Consider the following 21,585-nt stretch of genomic DNA (forward strand, 5'->3'; position numbering starts at 1 on the left):
TGTTTGGATGGGCTATCAAGGCCCTGCATAACTTCATACCCTCTATTGTATGTGTGTACTGTGTATACTGTATATCTTGCCACACATCTTGCGCCAGTTTATACGTTCGCCTTTGTTCGCCTTCTCCTACCAAACCACTCCGTTTGCACACATCTCTCCATGCACAATACCTACTGCATCTGTCATAATTACCGTACAGTTTGCATTTGCATGAAATACTATGTTATTTCGCAACATTTCACGGTGATGCAAATTACATCACATTTTAGGTCACACACACACACACACACACACACACACAGGGCCCAGCAGTACAGTACGGCACAGTACAGCACAGTATGCTACAGTACAGTACAGTATGGTACAGTCTGGATTCTAGTATAATCTAGACTAGAGTCTGAATTCTAGTATATGCACGCACGCACACGCACGCACGCACGCACACACCCAGACACACACACACACACACACACACACACACACACACACACACACACACACACACACACACACACACACACAATAGCTTATAGGGATAAGGTGGAATACATGTTTCATTGTTTTGTAATACAAATCTACAAAGTAACTACCGGTAGTAACCAAAGTTAGAGTAAAAGTAGCCTACAATATTTGTCTTTGAGATGTAGTGGAGTAAAATAATATTAATAATTAAAATAAATATATAGGCTATAATACAGTATGTATATCATATATCATTGTCACAAACTGTCTGAGCTATTAAAAGGGATCTTAGAATAGAATAGAAAACACAAGAACAAAATAGCAATGAAGGCAAATGGCACAAAGAGGTACGATTAATCATTAATCCTTTGAATTTAAATTCCCGCACGACAATGCCTATTTATAAACGCCCCCTTTGTTCATACACACACACACACACACACACACACACACACACACACAGGCCTACCTTTCAACGACCATCTGGCCCGCACATACCCACCTGTGAACAATGTCACCCTGACAGCCTGTAAATCCTCATGTGTCACAGTGATTTATTATGCCCATTTCCCGTATATGCATTTGCAATAAAAATTCAATCAGGCTCTCCTCTGGGCTACAGTAGTAACTCATAAGTTATGATAAAGTAATCCACCTGTCAGTCAGGCTGCAGCAACTGATCAGACGAAAACCGTATGTTCATATTTCCCAAAATGTATTTTTGCAGCAGTCAAGCATATAATGAGATATATAGGTCAGATAAGTAAAACATTCAAAATGGACTACAGCTGTTATATGACTTCAATTCAGCCTGATTTATAGCGACTTCATCATCGTACAGTCTAGACGGTGAAGTTAGTATTACGAAAATACTAGTACTGTACTCTAACGTGACAACGTCGTTGAAGTAAGAGTCAAAAAATGTCCCTGGGACCCATCTAAAAGACCACCCCAGGGTCCAGGGACCCATTACATTGAAAATCTATTTACATCACTGTTTCAGGATGTCTTCTATCAATTGAAATGTTGAGTAAGCATCTATGACCAATGTTAAAAAGCTTGAGCAGATAACGTAGGCCTTATCGAATATAATTTAATAAGACTTTTCCCTTTAGCAAATAGTCTTATTTGAGTAGCAAAGACATAGAAATGTGATTCACAAGTGGCTCAATTTACCCCTGGACATTTGGTTCATTTTACCCACCCACAGCCACTATTTTAGAAAAGAATTACTAGAATAATACTTTAGACAATTTCTTTGCTAAATTATTCACATGGTTCTATCCATTGACAAATCACCAACATGTATGATATCAAAGTTTAGACCTGGGTACATTTTGCTTTGTTATAGCCTGAAAGTGATTTTTCTTTTTTTCCTGATGTGTCGAAATCTTACTATGAGGGGGGAAAAAAGTTTTTTGTGTAAAAGAATGTTTTCTACTTTCGTGCTTCCCAACTTCACTTGTAAATGGACGCTTACTAGATTTCAACTTACCCATAGAGGAGGGTCTACCGTGACACCGTCTTACCCGCTGGCTCATCTTACCCAGGGCTGTGGGTCCCTAAAATATTTTCAGACGGGGCCACGGGGGTCTGTGTAACTAACCACACACAGACACACTGTGTAGATAAATACATACGGTAGGCTAATTTGGGGGTCCGCCGTGACATGAAAATGTTTGAGACGAGAACCACTGGTTTTAGTGTAACTACAAGCCTAAACCATAGGCCTAAACCCCAAATTATTGAAATTCAGCAACTACAAAAACAAGCCCATCAATGTGTTCTACTATCGATTTATCATCCTAAATCGAACCAGCAGCCCAGAGCAATCTATCTGCTCCTCGAGTCAAGGGGATGTACTGCGCATGCGTTCTACCTTGTACTTCTCAGATGATGATGTGGCTACTTTGACTTAATTTAACTTTAATTTAACAGACTTAACTCAAACACAAAAAGAGTTTGAGTTTTCAAAAGTTTGTCCAAAATGGATCTCTTTTTGTTGGTTTTCGTCTCGCTCTGCTGCAGCTTCTTCACGTTTGCAGAGCAGGACGAGAGGCTGCCGAACAAATGCGAGGGTATTATATGAGCGTCTATAACTGCATGGTAACATGATTATCGCCTGCTAAATGCGTTTATTACTAATAACACAGACGTTGCTGTATATAGTGTCTGTAATGTAGCCTATTATTGAATGACTTTCGTTCGCCTGCTGTTGGTTTATGAACAGCTGTCGCTGACGCTGTGGTATCGTATCTTTTGTGTGTGTGTGTGTGTGTGTGTGTGTGTGTGCGTGTGCGTGCGTGTGTGAGGGAGGGAGGGAGGGAGGGAGAGAGACTGAGTGACTACAAGAGTGTATTTCATACCCGTTATAAAATGAATGAATTGATTAATGTCGTGTATATGCACCAAACAATATAATGCAACCAAAATGTTTTTCAAACTCCATTTCATCCAAATAAATTGTTTTCTTCCCTGTGCCTTACATATAATATCTGCTAAATAGAACGTGCCTTTCAAATTACATTCTACTAAAATAATATTTTTTTCATCATAATGGACAGTAAAACTGAAAATAATAAACAAAATCTTTCCTCTTCAGGAATCTATTTAAACTAAAGCTGTAGTATATTCTCCCTGTTATGTGTCCAGTGTGTAAGTTCCTGACAGTGGAGCTGCAGGCAGCACTGGACAAGACGGGCCGTTCTAAAGAGGTTCTGGAGCTGGGGGAAGTTCTGGCCACGGGCAGACGGAAGCGTAAGATCAAATACAACACCTCGTGAGTTGCCTTTCCTCAACGAATAGTACTTTATTGCAGTACGTGGTTCTCAAAGTTTGTTTATTTATTTCAAGGACCCCCATAACTCTGAGAGTATTGGAACCCACTCATGGAACCCTGAGTTCCCCTGGACCCCACTTTGAGAACTACTGCTTTATAGTACATACTGTACGATATACTGTACTAGCCGCTTCATAAATACTGTGTAGGTAGAGTACCTGTGTCACTGCATGGTCAGTGGTATGAAGCCGTCTTATTCTGTCACATTTATTTGAGGTAATTGCAGTTTTCTTTGCATAATCTCCACATTGAACATTTCAAACAATTATAAATAGTGGAAATAGCCGATATTTTACAATCTCACGTTAGCTTGTAGATTGTTTTTGTGAAAAAAAAGTATAAAATGATTAAATATGTCGTTTCTTTGTATATTTACGTTATTTATCATATTGCCTGTTTGAAGGTGTATAACTTAATGAGTTTGAAGGAGTATACTGTACTCTAGATAATTAAATTAATGTATTCATTTGTATGCATTTCCACTCAGACTGCTGTTCACTGCTAGTAGTTAGTTTGCCCTACAGAATTCACTTGGAAATTAGAACCTGTTTTTTCTTGGCTGTGGTTTCAGGGAGACGCGGCTGACAGAGGCTGTAGATAACATCTGTGAAGGCATCCTGCAGTATAGTGTCCACGCAGAGAGGCCTGGCAGTCTGCGCTATGCCAAGGTAAGGTTAACCCATTCTGACCTGAGATCAGATTCTAAAAATGGCTAACACCAACATGGGTTCTCAATGACCCCCTGTTTGGTATGCTTTAAGGCCACAGATAACCCCATAACACTGAGAGTGTACACTGGAACCATTTGGTTCCGTCTGTACGCTCTCAAGAGTTACAGAGCTGTAAGGGTCCATTTTGTTCCTAGCTAACTGTCATCAATTTAGCTGGGGACCCTCTGGAACACTCCAAAGACCCCTGGGCGTCCCCACTTTGAGAACCAAAGGACAGTGTTTTTATTACTATAGTATGATGTAGCTCAAGAGTCTGTCCCCCCCCCCCCCCCACCTCTCTCTCTCTCTCATTAGCAGGCAACAGTGCACCACTATCCCTCTCTCTGTTTCTGGCACAACAGCGCCCCTACTGGTACTCATAGTCATATACTGGTGCTCATTAACCAACACATAGGTGGGTGAACCAACACAGGAACACGGACATTGCTGTTCCTTGGAGTGGTTGCACCACTCAAAAATAACTTTTGGTCATTTTATTGTCTACTTATGTGAACGAATGTGAAATACTTATTACAAATAAATGAAAACAGTAAATGAAAAAACACGGCCCCTCACGTATTAGGAGGGCAGTATGAGTCACCAGAAAACAATTACGGGTATTTTGGATGAATCTATCATGGTTGAAATGGAGTTTAAAGTTATTGAATGGTGCAACCACTCCAAGGAACAGCAATGTCCGTGTCCGCCTATGTACCTATGTGTCCGCCTATGTGTTAATAAGCACGAGTATGACTATTAGTACCAGTAGGGGCGCTGTTATGCCAGAGAGAGAGAGAGAGTGCTGCACTGTTGCCTACTAATGAGAGAGAGAGAGGATATAATTGGTTCTCACTATAAAGTGGACCAATTCTACTTTAGTCTTAGAAGAGGGGAGAGAGAGAGAGTGAGAGCGAGAGCACAAGCTCTCATGATGTGTTTCATGAACCATTAGTTGAGAGTTAGGGCATCATGACATTCAGCCCGGGAGGCTATTGGGTGGGGGGTGCACACGCAGATTAGACTCACCAACGGACCGACATGCGGAAACAACGGTAGAACATGTGCTGCTCCGTGCTTGCGGTTAGGGTTAGGTTAGGGTTAGAGGTAGGTTGTCGGTCTAATGACAGTCGGACCAATAGTATGTCTAAACTAAAGCCTGTACGTGGTCCACTCAAAACTCAAAAATAGGTAGTCATAAATTGAGGGAGATGTTATGCAATGGACGGACTGCATTACAAACTCATGCTGTGCTCTTTCCTGTTGATTTGCCTCTGTTTTGATATATTGCACTATGAAAAACCTGATATTTGTATATTATTGAACTTTTACTTGTCATACTTAACTACATTACTTTTCTTAAAGGGATATTTCACTTTCAAAAAACATTTTGGACATTTTATCGTCTACTCAGGCTTATGTGAACACCCACAGACAGTTTTTAAGTTGCTTGATTCAGTAATTACTATATTAATTTTAGCTGCCAAGCTAATTCAGTGCAATATATCAAAACAGAGGCAAATCAACAGGAAAGAGCACAGCATGAGTTTTTCATGCAGTCCGTCCATTGCATAACATCTCCCTCAATTTATGACTACCTATTTTTGAGTTTTGAGTGGACCACGTACAGGCTTTAGTTTAGACATACTATCGGTCAGACTGTCATTAGACCGACAACCTACCTCTAACCCTAACCTAACCCTAACCGCAAGCACAGAGCAGCACATGTTCTACCGTTGTTTCCGCATGTCGGTCCGTTGGTGAGTCTAATCTGCGTGTGCAGTGCCCCCCCACCCAATAGCCTCCCGGGCTGAATGTCATGATGCCCTAACTCTCAACTAATGGTTCATGAAACACATCATGAGACCTTGTGCTTGCTTGCTTTCTCTCTCTCTCTCTCTCTCTCTCTCTCTCTCTCTCTCTCTCTCTCTCTCTCTCTCTCTCTCTCTCTCTCTCTCTCTCTCTCTCTCTCCCCTCTTCTAAGACGAAAGTAGACAGAAAATTGGTCCAATTTATAGTGAGAACCAATTATATGAAGATAGGCTGAAGTGAAGTCTCTCTACTCTTCTCACAAAGACAGCGCCCCGACTGGTATCAATAGTCATACTTGTGCTCATTAACACATAGGCGGACATAGCCCAAAATTTTAGATTCTCGTAGAGGTTTTTTATGAGAGTCTAAACATTAACCCCGCCCCTAACGTCGAGAAAGCAACCTTGGTGCCTTTAAATCACTCTTACCGTGTACAAATACAAAATCTAAGCTGCTTTTATTTTTGCCCCACTTGTTTGTGACGTCTACGGAACCATATTAAACCCTGCAGATGCTTATTTTTCCAATAAAAAGGGTATTTTAATCAACTCTGTCTCGGAATCTGGCGGCCATCTTGCTTTTCTCTCCATTGTAAATGCGCAAGAGAACCCTGGCCGCTAGGGGCGCAGGCAATATTCTGTTGCGCCGTTTACCGCATTTACAATGGAGGATTCAGAAACTGAGTGGATTAAAATACCTTTTTTATTGAAAAATAAGCATTGACAGGGTTTAATATGGTTCCGTAGACGTCACAAACAAGTGGGGCAAAAATAAAAGCAGCTTAGATTTTGTATTTGTACACACGGTAAGAGTGATTTAAAGGCACCAAGGTTGCATTCTCGACGTTAGGGGCGGGGTTAACGTTTAGACTCTCGTAGAAAGATTCGTCAGAATCGAAAAAAACCTCTACGAGAATCTAAAATGTTGGGCTAAGGCGGACACATAGGTACATAGGCGGACACATAGGTACATAGGTGAACACAGACATTGCTGTTCCTTGGAGTGGTTGCACCACTCAAAAACGGTGTCAGTCACACAGATCCAGATGAATATAAAAGCAGTGTGTTGTGGTTCCAGGGCACCAGTCAGACCATGAGTACGTTGAAGAACCTGGTCAACAAGGGAGTTAAAGTGGATATGGGCCTTCCATATGAGCTGTGGGACGAGCCCTCTGTGGAGGTGTCGGATATGAAGAAACAGGTGTGTGTGTGTGTGTGTGTGTGTGTGTGTGTGTGTGTGTGTGTGTGGTGTGTGGTGTGTGGTGTGTGTGGTGTGTGTGTGTGTGTGTGTGTGTGTGTGTGTGTGTGTGTGTGTGTGTGTGTGTGTGTGCGCGCATTCCGAGCTTGTCGATCTGTTATTTTTGATGCTTTCGTCTGCCGCTGGTGGTATGATGAACAAGTAGGGCATTAATTTACAACAAAACACTAAAAGTTAGAATATGGAGGTTTCTGCTGACAGCAACGAAATGCCTTCTAAATCCTAAGAGTTTTCTGATAAACTATAGCTAAAATTTAAAATGACAGATGCTGTCCCGGTTTTAATGGGTTAATAATCTAGAAGCATTTGTCCTACTACTGTATGTGTGCCAACAAATCGACACGAAAAGGTTTTTATCTGATTAGCCACTTAACCTTGAATTATGCTTTTTATTTTGGGGCTTATCATGCCTTTATTGAAAGTGCAGTAGTTAGACAGGAAGAGAGATGGGGGGCTGACATGCTACAAAGGCCATCGGGATCGGGACTCGAACTAGGCTACCAGTACATTGGAGCCTAAGTGCCTAGCGGTCCAGGCCATATTTCTCAAGTGTGTGTGTGTGTGTGTGTGTGTGTGTGTGTGTGTGTCTGTTTAATCTTTATTATCATTACTATCTCCATTTACAACTTGTGTTGGAAGCTTCACGTAGCTTGGATATGAACTGTGTGTGTGTGTGTGTGTGTGTGTGTGTGTGTGTGTGTGTGTTTTGTCAGTGTGAGACCATGCTGGAACAGTATGAGGACATGGTAGAGGAGTGGTACTTCCACCATCAAGACCAGAGACTGGAGAGATTCCTCTGTGAGGACCACGTCCTCAAGTCATCTGAGCAAGGTATGACACACACCACGCACGCACGCACAAACACACACACACACACACACACACACACACCCACACACAGTAGACCTGGGCAATATATTGAATGTTCCTATTTCATGAGCAATATCAAGTATTCAAATATTTAGGTCTAGATTTGAAAAATAGTATGGTAAAATAAGTTACAAAATATTTCAGTTGCTTGAAAGTGTGTTTTAATTCGTAAAGACTTGAAGGTTTAGAGACCAAAACTATAATTTGTTTGTGACCGGATTAGATTTTGATGTTTAGAGTGGAAGTCATATTGTCCACATCATCCGGTTTTTGGCTGGCATTTACTACAGTACAGACAATGGAAATCTGACCATACTGCATTATACTGTCTGGCTGGCCGATGCTCATGTATTGCGGCTAAGAATATGCTCTGGGCTCTTCGGTGTTAGAGAACACAAACCAGAAAGCCCGGGTGAAAAAAAGGAGGTGAACATTTTTGCAAAAGTGTGACTTTTGCCGTCTGTCGACTCCTGATCTTATGCAAACACCTGCTTCTCTGGTCCTGTTGATGATTCTCTCCTTCTAACAGAATGTCTGAAGGAGGTGTGGAAAGGAGACATGGGCAATAAAGGAGCGCTCAAGGAAGCAATGAGTGACGACGTTGAAGGAGAGAAGACACACGACGCTGGGGAACTATGAACTAAATGCCTTGACAAAGAAACCACAACCCACAACAGAAGACCTCCTTGTTAACTCAAGGCTCAGCTGAGTAGAAGGAAAATAACTCCACAATGGAAAACAGTTGAAATCTCTCTGTGATTTACTGTCTTCTTTATTCTTGGTGCCAACTTGTGTCAAAGGCCGACCGCCGGAGAGATTTTAAATTATAGTTCACACTAAAGTGTCACGCTCCTAGTGTGACATAATGCTTTATGGTTCTTAAGCCGGTTCCTTAGGGACCCCCCCCCCTGGTACCACTGACTGTCTTGTCCTACCAGGTTGTTTCTAGTGCCTCATTAGGCAGCTTGAATGCTGTGAATGCAATCGAATCTCTAGACAACCAGCAGTGTTAAGGGTTTCCTGAGGACAATTTATAAGTGATTTTGGTTCAACTTTGTATCTGTATCAGTTGCCTCTCTCTGTTTATTCTAATTGCACGGCAAAACCAGTCTAAAAATCACACTTGAGCACACAATGTATGAACGTGAACAACTTGGATTTCTGCCAATACATGCCCTCCTTGTCTAAGCTTTAGCTATGGATAACAATTTACTAAGTGTGCATTTTGTGAACAAAGCCCCACAAATTGTGATTTAGTGTTCAATGGCGAATTTACACTATACACTGAAAATGAAGATGGCATCATCGCTGTGTTGAATTAACTATCTACATCTCCTTCGGTGCAGTGGAAATGGCAATCTTTATAAATACTCTACTCCAGATGGCTATGCTGGCACGATGTTCATGTTCAGTTGACTTTGAGACTCATACACAGCTTGGACTCATAATAAGAGCTGGAATGGGAATGATGTCAAACAGGCCTTTCCTAAAAATGTTATCACAGAACTAAATGAAGCATTTGGCGCGATACTTTTGTTCTCTCAATGCCATGAAGTGGAAAGCGGTTTGGGTTGTAGTGATCGAATCAACAAAATACTGAGAAATCTGGGAAAGACGCTGGAATTGATGTGGGTAAATCGCCTATTGCAGTAGCCTCGCTGGGAAGCTTTTCCCCAAACGATTCACAGTTGTAAGGTTGCACCGATGCAACTTTAATGTTCGACTCCATTGAAAACCTTTTCCACATTTGCATTGGGAAATCGAGACTTATACACAGCTTGGGCTCATAGTGATCTGGAATGGGAGCAATGACAAACAACTGAAACAATATTTCAAAATAGTCTGCACACACCGTTAGGAAAAAAGATCTGCTGTCCTTTTTTATTGCGCTCAAGGTTTCAATCATGAAAGACATTTCCGAAGACTCCTGAGGATTGTCTTCTGATTGATCGAAACATTGAGTGCAATAAATAGCTGACCTTTTCCTTTGTTTGTTCTGCACCCACCTATGCACTTAAGTGGATGTGAACTACCTTTTCAGTGATGACAAACAGTCCTTTCCTAAAAATAGCGCCTTTATTCATGTACTACTTAGAACATGAATAGAGCAATTTCACTTTACCAAAATGGAGTAAACAGGACCATTTTAAAGTCTATTGAATATTTCTAAGGTATTGTATTTGCAGAATCCAGTTTGTTTGCATGTGCTAGAACTAGACGTGATGATCGTTCCCCACTCATGGATCACAGGAGCAACTGATGATCAACAATATTTGGACTTATATCATGGCCAAAAGCTATACAACGCCAGGTTCTACCAAACTTCACTACTGTATCTTGCATGCCCCTCCTTGTGAAATGTTGAGTTCTTTAATATTGTCTGTTACATCTCTTTATACTCCTTTCCCTTCAATTTTATTACGCTACAACTTCACAACAATATACTACAAAGATTATGTAACACAAATGGATAAGTGTTATGGTGCATGCCATGTCAGTATTGTTTTATTAGTGAGTGCAGGGAGTCTTTTATATGGTAAAGGTTTGATGCATATGAATTTCTTTCCTGAACCATGTTTACAAAATGCAATATGTACAGTTTTCTATTGTTAATAAATGATTTTGTGTGCATTGCAGTCTGCCTTACTGTCATGACATTTTGTAATTCATTACAACTAATTACTCTCAGGTGCGTTAAGCAATGCTAAACCACATTGGTCAACACATTTGACTTTGATGGCTGTTGTAACAGAAGACAAATAATAAAGAACCTTGAATGTGAAGCCATGCTATGGCATTTATTTCACATTTTATATTCATCCTGTACATCAGTGATACTCAACCTCAGGCCCGCGGGACCATTATGACTGGCCCACCAATGAAAATCTAAAAAAAAAGAAGAAAAAAAAATCTGGAAAATGAAATAAAAATAAATAAATCTGAATGAAGTTATCTTTAATTACATTATTATAAGTAATACTATTAGAGTTGTACTATTACTCGAACGAAAATAAAAGCTTGGGGGGGAGATGCAATGCAAATGAAAGACATATACTGTGTATCCCTATTCCCTGACATAATTTTATAGCTAAACGGACAGAATTCTATTTTATTTGAATGATGAAACCCAGCTGCCATTAATAGTTGGAAATGGAAATGGAAATTGCGGAAATTGTAATTGCGGAAATTGCGGAAATGGTGGAAATGGAAATTGCGGAAATGCGGAAATGGTAATTGCGGAAATGGTGGAAATGGAAATTGCGGAAATGGAAATTGCGGAAATGGTAATTGCGGAAATTGCTCTTCACTTATAGCTATCTATTTTCAGGTAGATTGTTTTATTTTACTCAGTCAGCCATATCACTACTCATTTTTTTTCATGAAAAAGGTCATAGCTGGGTAATCTATTTTCAGGCAAATTGTGTTTATTGTATTTTATTTTACTCAGCCATAACAATTTATTTTCTGTTAACCAACTTGCTGGCTGGCAGGCAGGCAGGCAGACAGCTACTCATAGACAGGCAGACAGACAGACAGCTACTCATGGAGAATTGGACAGGCAGGCAGTCAGACAGACAGCTACTCATAGACAGGCAGACAGACAGCTACTCATGGAGAATTGGACAGGCAGGCAGACAGCTACTCATGGACAATTGGACAGGCAGGAAGGCAGACAGCTACTCATAGACAGGCAGACAGACAGCTACTCATGGACAATTAGGCAGGCAGGCAGACAGCTACTCATAGACAGGCAGACAGACAGCTACTCATGGACAATTAGGCAGGCAGGCAGACAGCTACTCAGACAGGCAGACAGACAGCTACTCATGGACAATTGGACAGGCAGGCAGACAGACAGCTACTCATAGACAGGCAGGCAGACAGCTACTCATAGACAGGCAGACAGTAAGACAGCTACTCATTGACAGACAGACAAATAACTACTCATGGACAGACAGACAGGCAGGCAGGCAGGCAGGCAAAGAGCTACTCATGTTATGTTATTATGTTATTATAACAGCTACTCATGTTATGTGCAATAATTTGTGCAGTTATGGAAACAGCTCTTTGTGTTTATGCAAGAAAATGTAACACATTTATTTATTTACATATTGTGTGCATGCACATTGTACTTTGATACATTTTGCGAAAATAAAGCAATTGAAAGAGAGAAGTTATCAAGTATCATTAATGTCGTAATTTTATCTACTGGCCCCTGGCCCCTTGCCATTTTTGTAATGTGGCCCACGGGTAAATCTATTTGAGTATCCCTGCTGTACATAATAATGTGTCATTTTGTGTCACTTGAGTGCTACACGTACCAAACAAAAACTCTCTTCATGTCTTTCTCTGAACTGGCTGCACTTGAAGCCAACTTGAAAGGCCAGGCTGAACTCTGCTCATCCCACACAACAAGGCCCTTCTGGTGCCACTAAGGAGGACCCTTTCGGAACAATACGTGCCGTTGGAGAGCATATGGTCGAGACAGTTGTGGTGAAATGTCATAAGGACAGCCTGGAGGTTGTGATAAACGGGGATCTCTTTGGCCATGGGTGGTATGTTGAGCCCACATGTACGCCTGAGGCTTGGACCTGTTGGAGAGCCAGGAGACCACTACAAGGTGTTGGACAACGACAACCTACCTCAAACCCTCACCCGGCCTAACCCTAACCTTCCCCGGGGCAGCACACTTAAACCTAACCCCAACCCTCTCCCGACCCCTAGCACACCTCGGACCAATGCTCCGTCGGATCATAGTATGCCTCCCCCATGTGTACACCCAGAGTTACCAATCACTTAGCTGTGGACCCCCTGGAACTCCCCAATGACCCCTGGACTTAACAAGAACACAGACAGCAATAAATAAACCTACCTGCAGACAGTGTAGTAGTGCAGCTGATTCAAATGTGCATTGCCTTTTTAGTAGCAATTAACTTTTGGTCATGAGGTGTAGTTAACAGGAACTGGAAACAGATTTTCATTCAAGGAAAAGGAAAGGAATGTCTCTTAAAACCCTGTCCCTTTCCTTTACCCTCTCTATCCCTCTAATCCTGTCCGATGTGGTGAAAATAAGGGATCATCTGATAGGTCCATAGTTGAGTACTGTACGTTATGTTGTTACAGCATGCATTATGATCAGGTACAGGTTTGTTTACTTTGAACCACAATTTCAGAGTGAGTTCAGTTAAGCAAACTATTTATTTGTATTGTATCTTTACTGTACTTCAACTTCATTCTGTGTATTATGTAGCTTGTAAAACTATCTTTGGCTTCAATACTCTGTGTTGGCCTACAAAACCAAATGTGGAAACATGAATTGCTTAATGCTGCCACCTAGTGCTTTTATTTTGACATGACTTTCTGTGTCCTTTCTTAGTTTGTTGGGGATGCTGTGATCTTCAAAATATCATCTTTAGATTCTTTACCTGGAGACAAATAAAAGGGGTAGCCATTCCAATTCACTGCAAATATAGAAGGTGCAATAACGTAAGGCTCTAATGGCATATATGCTATGGACTGCCACAGAGATGATAATGCATATCTGACCACCATATTTTATTATCAAAATCATTGTTATTACTGATGCAATGTGTAATTTGTATTAGGCCTGACCAATATTAAAAGTTCGTCTTTCAATTCTGATCACCGGCAAAATATCTTTATCGCCCAACTATACGGCAGCCCAAAGCATTTATTACATTATGCCATTATTACTCAGTGGTTATGTGTTATTGCTTTTCATGATTGTGTTTATATTCCTCTGCAGGAGGTACAGAGTGAGTAGCCATGCCTTGATCCCTCCCTGGAGTCCCCTGATCAACACCCAGTCAACTCACATAGACTTACACTTACACCTCAAGCTCATGACAAGTAAACTTACTTTACTTTTATAATTATTCTTATATTGCATATTTTTTTATTTTACTGCCCCCGCTGCCACCCTTAGATCTCCATATATGGAGCTGACCTGTTCTGACATTCCATGTTGATCGGACCTCATCAAACATGTACACTCAAGACAGGCTCCATATGGCCAGACCTCATCAAACCCTGCACACTCAAGACACTGCACCTGCTGCCACCCTTAGATATCCATATATGGAGCTGACCTGTTCTGACATTCCATATGTTGATCTGACCTCATCAAACCCTGTACACTCTACTCACTCTACATATGTTGATCTGACCCCCCATGCCAAAGCGCCAGCAGTCTGCCGTCACCCAGGCGAGGTCCCTTCTCGCCCTCAGGGCGTCTTACTGGTATACAGTAGACGGGTAGAGGGTATGCGCGTGACATCATCTTCATACCTGGCCGGAAGTTATGCTGGAACGAAACTACTGAGTGGCAAAAAATACTTTCTGGCCTTGACAGCCCATACATCCAAACAGAAAAGTCCTATCTTATTGCAATAAATAACGTTAAACGATGTTAAACTCACTTTGCGACTCGATTTACCACTCACTTTATGCATGCGCAAACCCTAGATTGTGACCTACCAGTAGATCAGAAAGGCTTTGCAGGTAGATCGCATGACATGGCCCTAAAAATATATATAATTAAAAAAGGCATCTGCCACTTGAATTAAGTCAACTTCATTGATTAACATCAAATCGGGCCTATCAGCTCAAACCCACAATGCAATACTTTGTTTTCAAGAGTGTTGCGCACAAACGTCAGATGCATTACAAAGTTAGACAAAACAAAACAGTGCCAATTCCTTTTCCGCCCTCTATTTCCCATTTCAAGTGCGTTTGTAACACCAGCACTGCTATTCCAATTAAATTCAGGAACATTATTTTACTATTTTCAGCAATGATATAATATTTTTTGGGTGGGTAGACTTTGTTGCGCTCATTTTGAAAGTAGCTCTCAAGTCAAAAAAGTGCAGGCACCCCTGCCCTAAGGCAATCAAATTCTTCCTTATATGAACATACTTGGCCAGTAAACGGATTCTGATTGAGTTTGACTGGATGACTGGATTCGTTGCACTTTGATGCATTACCACCGGCATCCATCTCTTCTCAGACGACAAAAGAGAGAGAATCATCCATTTACTTCCTGGGTGAGGGTGACATGGTTCACATTCAGGCCGCTGTAGCCGTGGCCCCTCGGCTTCCGCTCCGCCTGTAGACAGCTGTGTGGCCACTCTAAGCCCTGATGTGAATTCCTACCCCAGATATGCCTTCGTAGACCACCAGGGGTGAGTGCAGTACAATAAGCCTTGTTTTCAAATTATCACCTGTCACTGAGAGCTTCCCGGATGTGAACTATAACATGAATGCCATATGTTGATTCCTGGGGCCGACTTTACTATAATACTACGTGGCTTGCGTTTGTCAAATATTTTCAAATTCACAGTTTCATAGTGAGTGGATACAATTTAGAGGCTCGGGGCGGACAGTAAAAAACAATAATAAAGCGACTTCCTTCAAACAGTTTTGTGAAATACAAGCCAGGCGTTGTCAACAATCCGCTGCATGCTGAGGGCAAAACCTCGAGATCCAAGCGTTTGTGATATGGATATTGCTGTCCCCCACAGGTGTTTCACAGATGCTCAACTGGCGGGCTCCAGTTCCTGTTTCCTGCCGCGTGACTGGGATGAGCTCCTGCACATTCAGCTCCAACCCTTTCTCTTTCGCCCACTGTCGGCAACCATTCCAAATCTCTCTTGAGCCGCGGTATCTATGAGCTCTATTCTCCCGGTGTTGAAGTGGGATATACAGTAGGGACCTCCACTCTAATGATCAATCAAATGTGGCAGTGTTATGATTCACTATGATCTCAGCTAGGCCTCTCACAATTCTTATATAATAGCCTGATTGTAATTATTTGAGCGTATCGCAATATTGTTTTGCGTAATCGGTGTGATCATTTCCATTCATCTGTTGCATTCATTCAAACAGCTGGGTGAAATTAATAGAAATGTCATTCACATCATTATTTCCACGTCATTGTCCATGCTCTTTTAACCCCTTTCAACAGCGCATCCCTATTTTGGACATTTAAGGTCCCTATTTTCATACCTGCCTTGAAAAACATTTTTAAATATCTACAATCAGCCAATCTACATCGAAACGTTGTGAGCTTGTAGATCGGCTATTTTAACTATTTAAAAATGTTTTTGGTGACGTAATGCCGATATGTTTTAGTGTTGGGAGGATTAAAGGTAAATGCTCCTGTGTATACATGTATGTAATCTGGTCCCAGCAAATCAGGCACAATTTGCTGTTTTATTTCCATACGCATCAAAAGTGGCGGGTTGGCTGGGACGGTTTTTGGCGCAAAGTAACCACAGTATACCGCTAATCAACTTACAAATTACATATACATATAGTATATGTATAACTAGCTCTCAATGATGACGTAAGAAATATGTGGATTAAAGGACCCAATGCCAGAGTGTAATTGGTTTTCGATGGTGACGTAATGACGATATGTTTTAGTGTTGGGAGGATTAAAGGTAATGCTCCTGTGTATACACGTACAGTATGTAATCTGGCACCACTGCCGTATCAGGCATAATTTGCTGGGACGGTGCATAGGCCTACGCATCAAAAGTGGCGGGTTGGCTGGGACGGTTTTTGGCGCAAAGTAACCACAGTATACCGCTAATCAACTTACAAATTACATATACATATAGTATATGTATACAGTAACTAGCTCTCAATGATGACGTAAGAAATATGTGGATTAAAGGACCTAATGCCAGAGTGTAATTGGTTTTCGATGGTGACGTAATGACGATATGTTTTAGTGTCGGGAGGATTAAAGGTAATGCTCCTATGTATACATGTATGTAATCTGGCACCACTGCCGTATCAGGCACAAGTAGTCATTACTGAGATTTGACAGTTTGTAGCGGTCGGAAGTACTTGTGCGCTCTTCTTGCGCACTAGTAGGCCATTTATGGCCTACAATTTTCTATTGATTTTTGATTATTGGTACCAATAATCCTTTTCAGTAATAGGCTTTGTACATTTAATTGTTTTTTAATTGTCATATCTGCCCTGTGCAATTTATTTTTACTAAGTCTAAATATCATGTTTTATTTATATGTTCCCGTGTATAATGCCATAAACACAAATAATTCGTATGACAATCATTAATAAAAATGTCATGATCAGGAGTTGTAATATCAGCATGTGCATTTGTCGTCTACATACTGTACCTAGAGGCTGTGATCATTTAAGAGGGGAACCCTGTGAAAAAGGCCTGTTCTTTTATCAATGGGAGGTCAGTTATCACGCATTGTTTTCCTACAAAATAATGGAAAGTCGTAGAATAGAACACACTGAAGAACATAGTACTAGGGTATCAAATTCCACTTACACTGTATTCCAGTTTTTCTACGTCGAACCATAGCAAGAAATGAGAATAACAAATGTTTTCCTTCTGTGTGTCAGATGGAAATCAGTGGACGGTGATGACCATCTCTGTGGGAACCACAAAGAGGCCAGGCCAGCTGGTTACCAGGACATGAAGGGTAGTGTATCTGAGCTTTAACACGCTGTTGCCTGATAGCATGTTTTCCGTGATTCATGAGTCTCTGTCGATCAGGTCATCATAAACTGATGAACATAATAATATATAATAAAGGAAACATCCATCCATCCATCTTCAACCACTTATCCGGAGTCGGGTCACGGGGGCAACAGTTCCAGCAGTTCCAGCCAAACAGTATGTATACATAATTGAATTAATCTGAATTAAAGTCTTTATTCTAACGCTCTGTTATTTAACAATGCCTCTTGTTCACTTTGAATGAGATTAACTCTAAAAGTATTCTTAATTTCTCTGGTTTACAGGCAGACTGGTAGGCCTACTGTACATACAGTACATCTTAGTATTTGAGTATTACCATATGTTGTTTTTCATTTAAACTGTTATGATTGCTGTTTTCCTTTTTTTCTATTGCATGGTGTTTGCAATGGTGCTAATTATGTTGTTTGTTGCCACATTCTGTTAGGTTCAACTTGGATAAAAGGTATCAACTCAACTCTGACTATACAGTTGTTTAATCAAATGTGTTACTGTGAGAATGACCATCTTAGCGGTTGGAATTAGTACAGAGGCATATATTGGAGTTCAACCAGACAACATTAAATTCTGTCACCCTCTTCTTGGCACGGTGGTGTCCAGCTTTCCACTGCTCCATCTACAACTGCTGGCAGGCTTTCATTCTGACCTGAGATCAGATTCTAAAAAAGTCTTCTACATCCTGACAGTTTTCTGAAAAAGCTATGTTTCTATGTCAGTGGTTCTTCGATTTTTCAAAAATAGCAGACCTACAAGCTCCTAGCGCGCAAGCTTGTAGATATGCCATTTTTCAATAGCTAAAGCATAACATAATGCTAACACCAAAAGGGGATCCCGCCCAAAATGGGTTAAACACAGATGAGCCTGGACTGCTCCATTTCTATAGGGGCATCATAACTCTAAAACATAATACATAAATCAATACATTTAACACACATACAACTACATTACAAAACTCTTAAGAACTACAAAGATGGTATTCTTCATCCTTCCATCCGTTATGGACGGTTGTAAATGTTAAACGGACGCATGTATTAAATATAGGCATTAATAAGCTTTGAGCTTCAGCCTATGGCCCTATGCCTTTTCGATCAACCAAAAAGATAAATGTTGGATGTACCGTTAAATGTAATGACTTGTTATACTGTTAATGATGATCAAAATAAACTAAACTAAACTAAAATCTTTACAAATAAATAATACGCCTTTACAACAAATATTATAGCAATTGCAAAAACACATCATCATGTTCTGTACATTGTACAAGCATAAGTAACCTTATAAGAGGCATAAGAGGACCTGTCTCAGTTACAGTACCAGCAAAAAAGAAACTTGCTTAATAAATTGTGTCGGAATATATGATACGCCAAAAAAATAATCTTTGTAAAAGACAGCACTCTCTGCTTCTGATTCTGGCCTCCTAGTCACACAATAATGGGACTGACAGGATGGAGAATGCCAACACAGGTTATTTTCTGCTGTAGAAGAAGTAGCCAAAATCACTCACAGGTGTTCAGTCAGGGAGAGTGAAAGACTGATGTGTTGAACTCCAGACATCAACCACACACCAGGTGAAGTTCTTTCTTAACTGCTACTTTGATGGACAGCGGTGCTTTTATGGGAAGCCAAGTATTGCTGGAGCTGGAGGAATGTCAACGTTTGTCTCTAACCCGTTTAACAAATGCTCTTAAAGTATCTCTTTCTGACCACTCTTGGAGGAATACTCATTTATACAATATTTCTGCTTGTACAGTACATTTTCCCACAAATGTCAAAAGTCCTACTTATATCCACAGACTTGTATGTTCTTCACCACCTCAAAGTATTCCTTTATCTTGTAACCATGGACTGCTCAAAGGATGCTCTGGTTGTGGTTTCAGAACGTCACTTGTGTCTCTCTCTCATCGGTGTGCATGGTGGAATACATGGCCCTGTTGGCACCACTCCAGCTGCTGTCTACCAGTTCCCTCATAAAGACTGCATGGCAGTCAGATGGAGGTGAGCTCTGTGTTTTATTGTAATGCCAATTACAGCTGTGACAGCATGGCCTATTGGCACAGTGTCACAAAGGCATGCATGTACAGTACCAGTTTGAGTGTTCACTTTTAATTAGAAAAAATGTCTGTCGCGTGCTTAGTCCAATTTATTTTTCTGTTGTCTGTTGGCTGACCATTGCCTTCTACTGGCAGAACCAGACCTATAAAACCCTGGCCATTGACCACTGACAGTGATTGACCAGGTTAACTTGTCTTTCTGTCTGTAGGACTTTTTGCACTACAGCCTAACAATCTGCTCTCTCCATCTTCTGTAACCAGTCCTGCCACAGACCAGAGTACCTTTCAACATTTCTAATCCAGGATGTTTCCATTTTTACAGTGAATCATGTAGCAAACTGTGCAGTCAAGCACTGGCTATTTCTGAATGGGGACCTTTTTATTTTTCATTACAAAGGGGATGGGAAAATACTTATGATGAGAAGGCAATTGGGCCTTGATATTTTCTTCCTCATCTTTCAACACGTGTGCATGTGCATGTGCATGTGCGCGTGTGTGTGTGTGCGTGTGCATGTGCGTGTGCGTGTGCGCGTGCATGCATGCTATAGAGTTCGCCAGTATTTTTTAAATCTCCCAAGCTTGTAAAACTGCTGTACCGTGTGCCATTTCCTGTTTTCTCCAAGGCAAGATGTCAGCATAATGTCAGGTCCCTCTTTTGAGGACTTGGGCCAAGTCTCCAGTGAGGAGATGATCTCCAGTCAGCCCTGGGCCAAAAACTGAAAGAGAGAGAGCTGAGAATCCTGTCGGAAAAGCTAAGGAAATATGATCTCCTTGAAGACGGGCTCCGAAGGTAAGTAGAGCGGATCCTAGGAAATTAACGAACATGAGATATGAAGTTAATATAACATCATCTGTTGACCGCCCTTGATCCTTGGCTTTGTCGAGACTCGGGCTAGTGTAAATTTATGTTTGGTAATGTACAGTTAATTTCCTTGCTGTGTTTTTTCCACAGAAGATGTAGGCCTTGAAGGAACGGTTTCCACAGAAATTGACCTCTGGAGCACAGTACTGTGGGACCATGTGGTTTTACTCGTATATCCTTGACCTCGGTGAAGATTGTTCATTTTCCTCCTGCAGTTTCTGGATCAGTACACCTCTTTAACCACCTGATCCCTATTCTGGAGCGAGCTTTTGCCTAAATAAGTAACAGATCTGCAAGCTCATGTGGTGCGTAGAGTCGTAGACGCCGGCAAGGGGTCTTTTTTTTTTTTTACATAATATAGTTTTTCACAGATTTTGCACCCTTATGATATCTATTTTTTGTGAAGTCATGATGAAATATTAGAGAAGAGTAACTCAAGTTGCCACGTATTGCGAGATGAGATGAGAATATTTTTATGGAATATTTTGCATTGGGTAAAATATACCCATGTTTAGTGCAGGGGTAACAACAAATATGTTTAGTGTTCTAGGGTTGCACTTAGCACGGCTAATCTGAGAGTACCATCACTTATAGGGTTTTCTGTGTATAGGCAACAGCTGGTGTGCTTGCATCAGCCCAGCCCTTCAGAACAATAGTATAGAAAGCCTTTATTGTCTTTGTATATACTGTACAATGAAAGAAAAGAAAGTGCCACTCCTATTTGGTATTAGACACACCGTACAACGTGGTCACAATCACACAACAAAATCGTATAGCATAAATACATGGCTATATGAGACAGCAAAACACATCAAAAGTGCAGTCAAGTTCACCATAAAGTAGCCTATAAATGGAAAGCAATGATAAGAATCTAACCCTACATCTGGTATATCCTCACACTCTCACGCTGTTGCTTCACTCATAATGGCATATTGTAGCATTTTAGATGTCAATATTTTTTCAAGTTGAGCCAATTCAACACATTGTGGTGCCAATGATGTATTATGAAACCTGCATGCATGCTCTGATCAAGATAGGCAGGCTTGTGTTGACTCATAATTACAGCTCCATAAGGTATCTTGTCATGGTTTCAATTGTTACAACTTGCTGCAGGGTATAGAAATGTTGGCAGCTATAGACCACCCGTTGGCCCTGGCCTATAACAAGTTACAACTGTTAAAGTT

The 21,585-nt window shown here is 41.0% G+C and overlaps 1 protein-coding gene across 1 annotated transcript; it reads left to right on the forward strand.

Annotated features, from left to right (window-relative positions):
• The first annotated feature begins 2,329 nt into the window (after window positions 1-2,329).
• On the forward strand, window positions 2,330-10,583 carry cnpy4 (canopy FGF signaling regulator 4). Its single transcript, XM_080792122.1, has 6 exons — window positions 2,330-2,540; window positions 3,115-3,241; window positions 3,873-3,969; window positions 6,898-7,020; window positions 7,791-7,908; window positions 8,477-10,583. The coding sequence occupies exons 1-6, from the start codon at window positions 2,450-2,452 to the stop codon at window positions 8,584-8,586; spliced, it is 666 nt and encodes a 221-aa protein (XP_080648248.1). The 5' UTR covers window positions 2,330-2,449; the 3' UTR covers window positions 8,587-10,583.
• The last annotated feature ends 11,002 nt before the right edge of the window (window positions 10,584-21,585 follow it).

Source organism: Protomyctophum bolini (genome assembly GCF_963924005.1).
Source record: "Protomyctophum bolini genome assembly, chromosome: 20".
Taxonomy (NCBI): Eukaryota; Metazoa; Chordata; class Actinopteri; order Myctophiformes; family Myctophidae; genus Protomyctophum; species Protomyctophum bolini.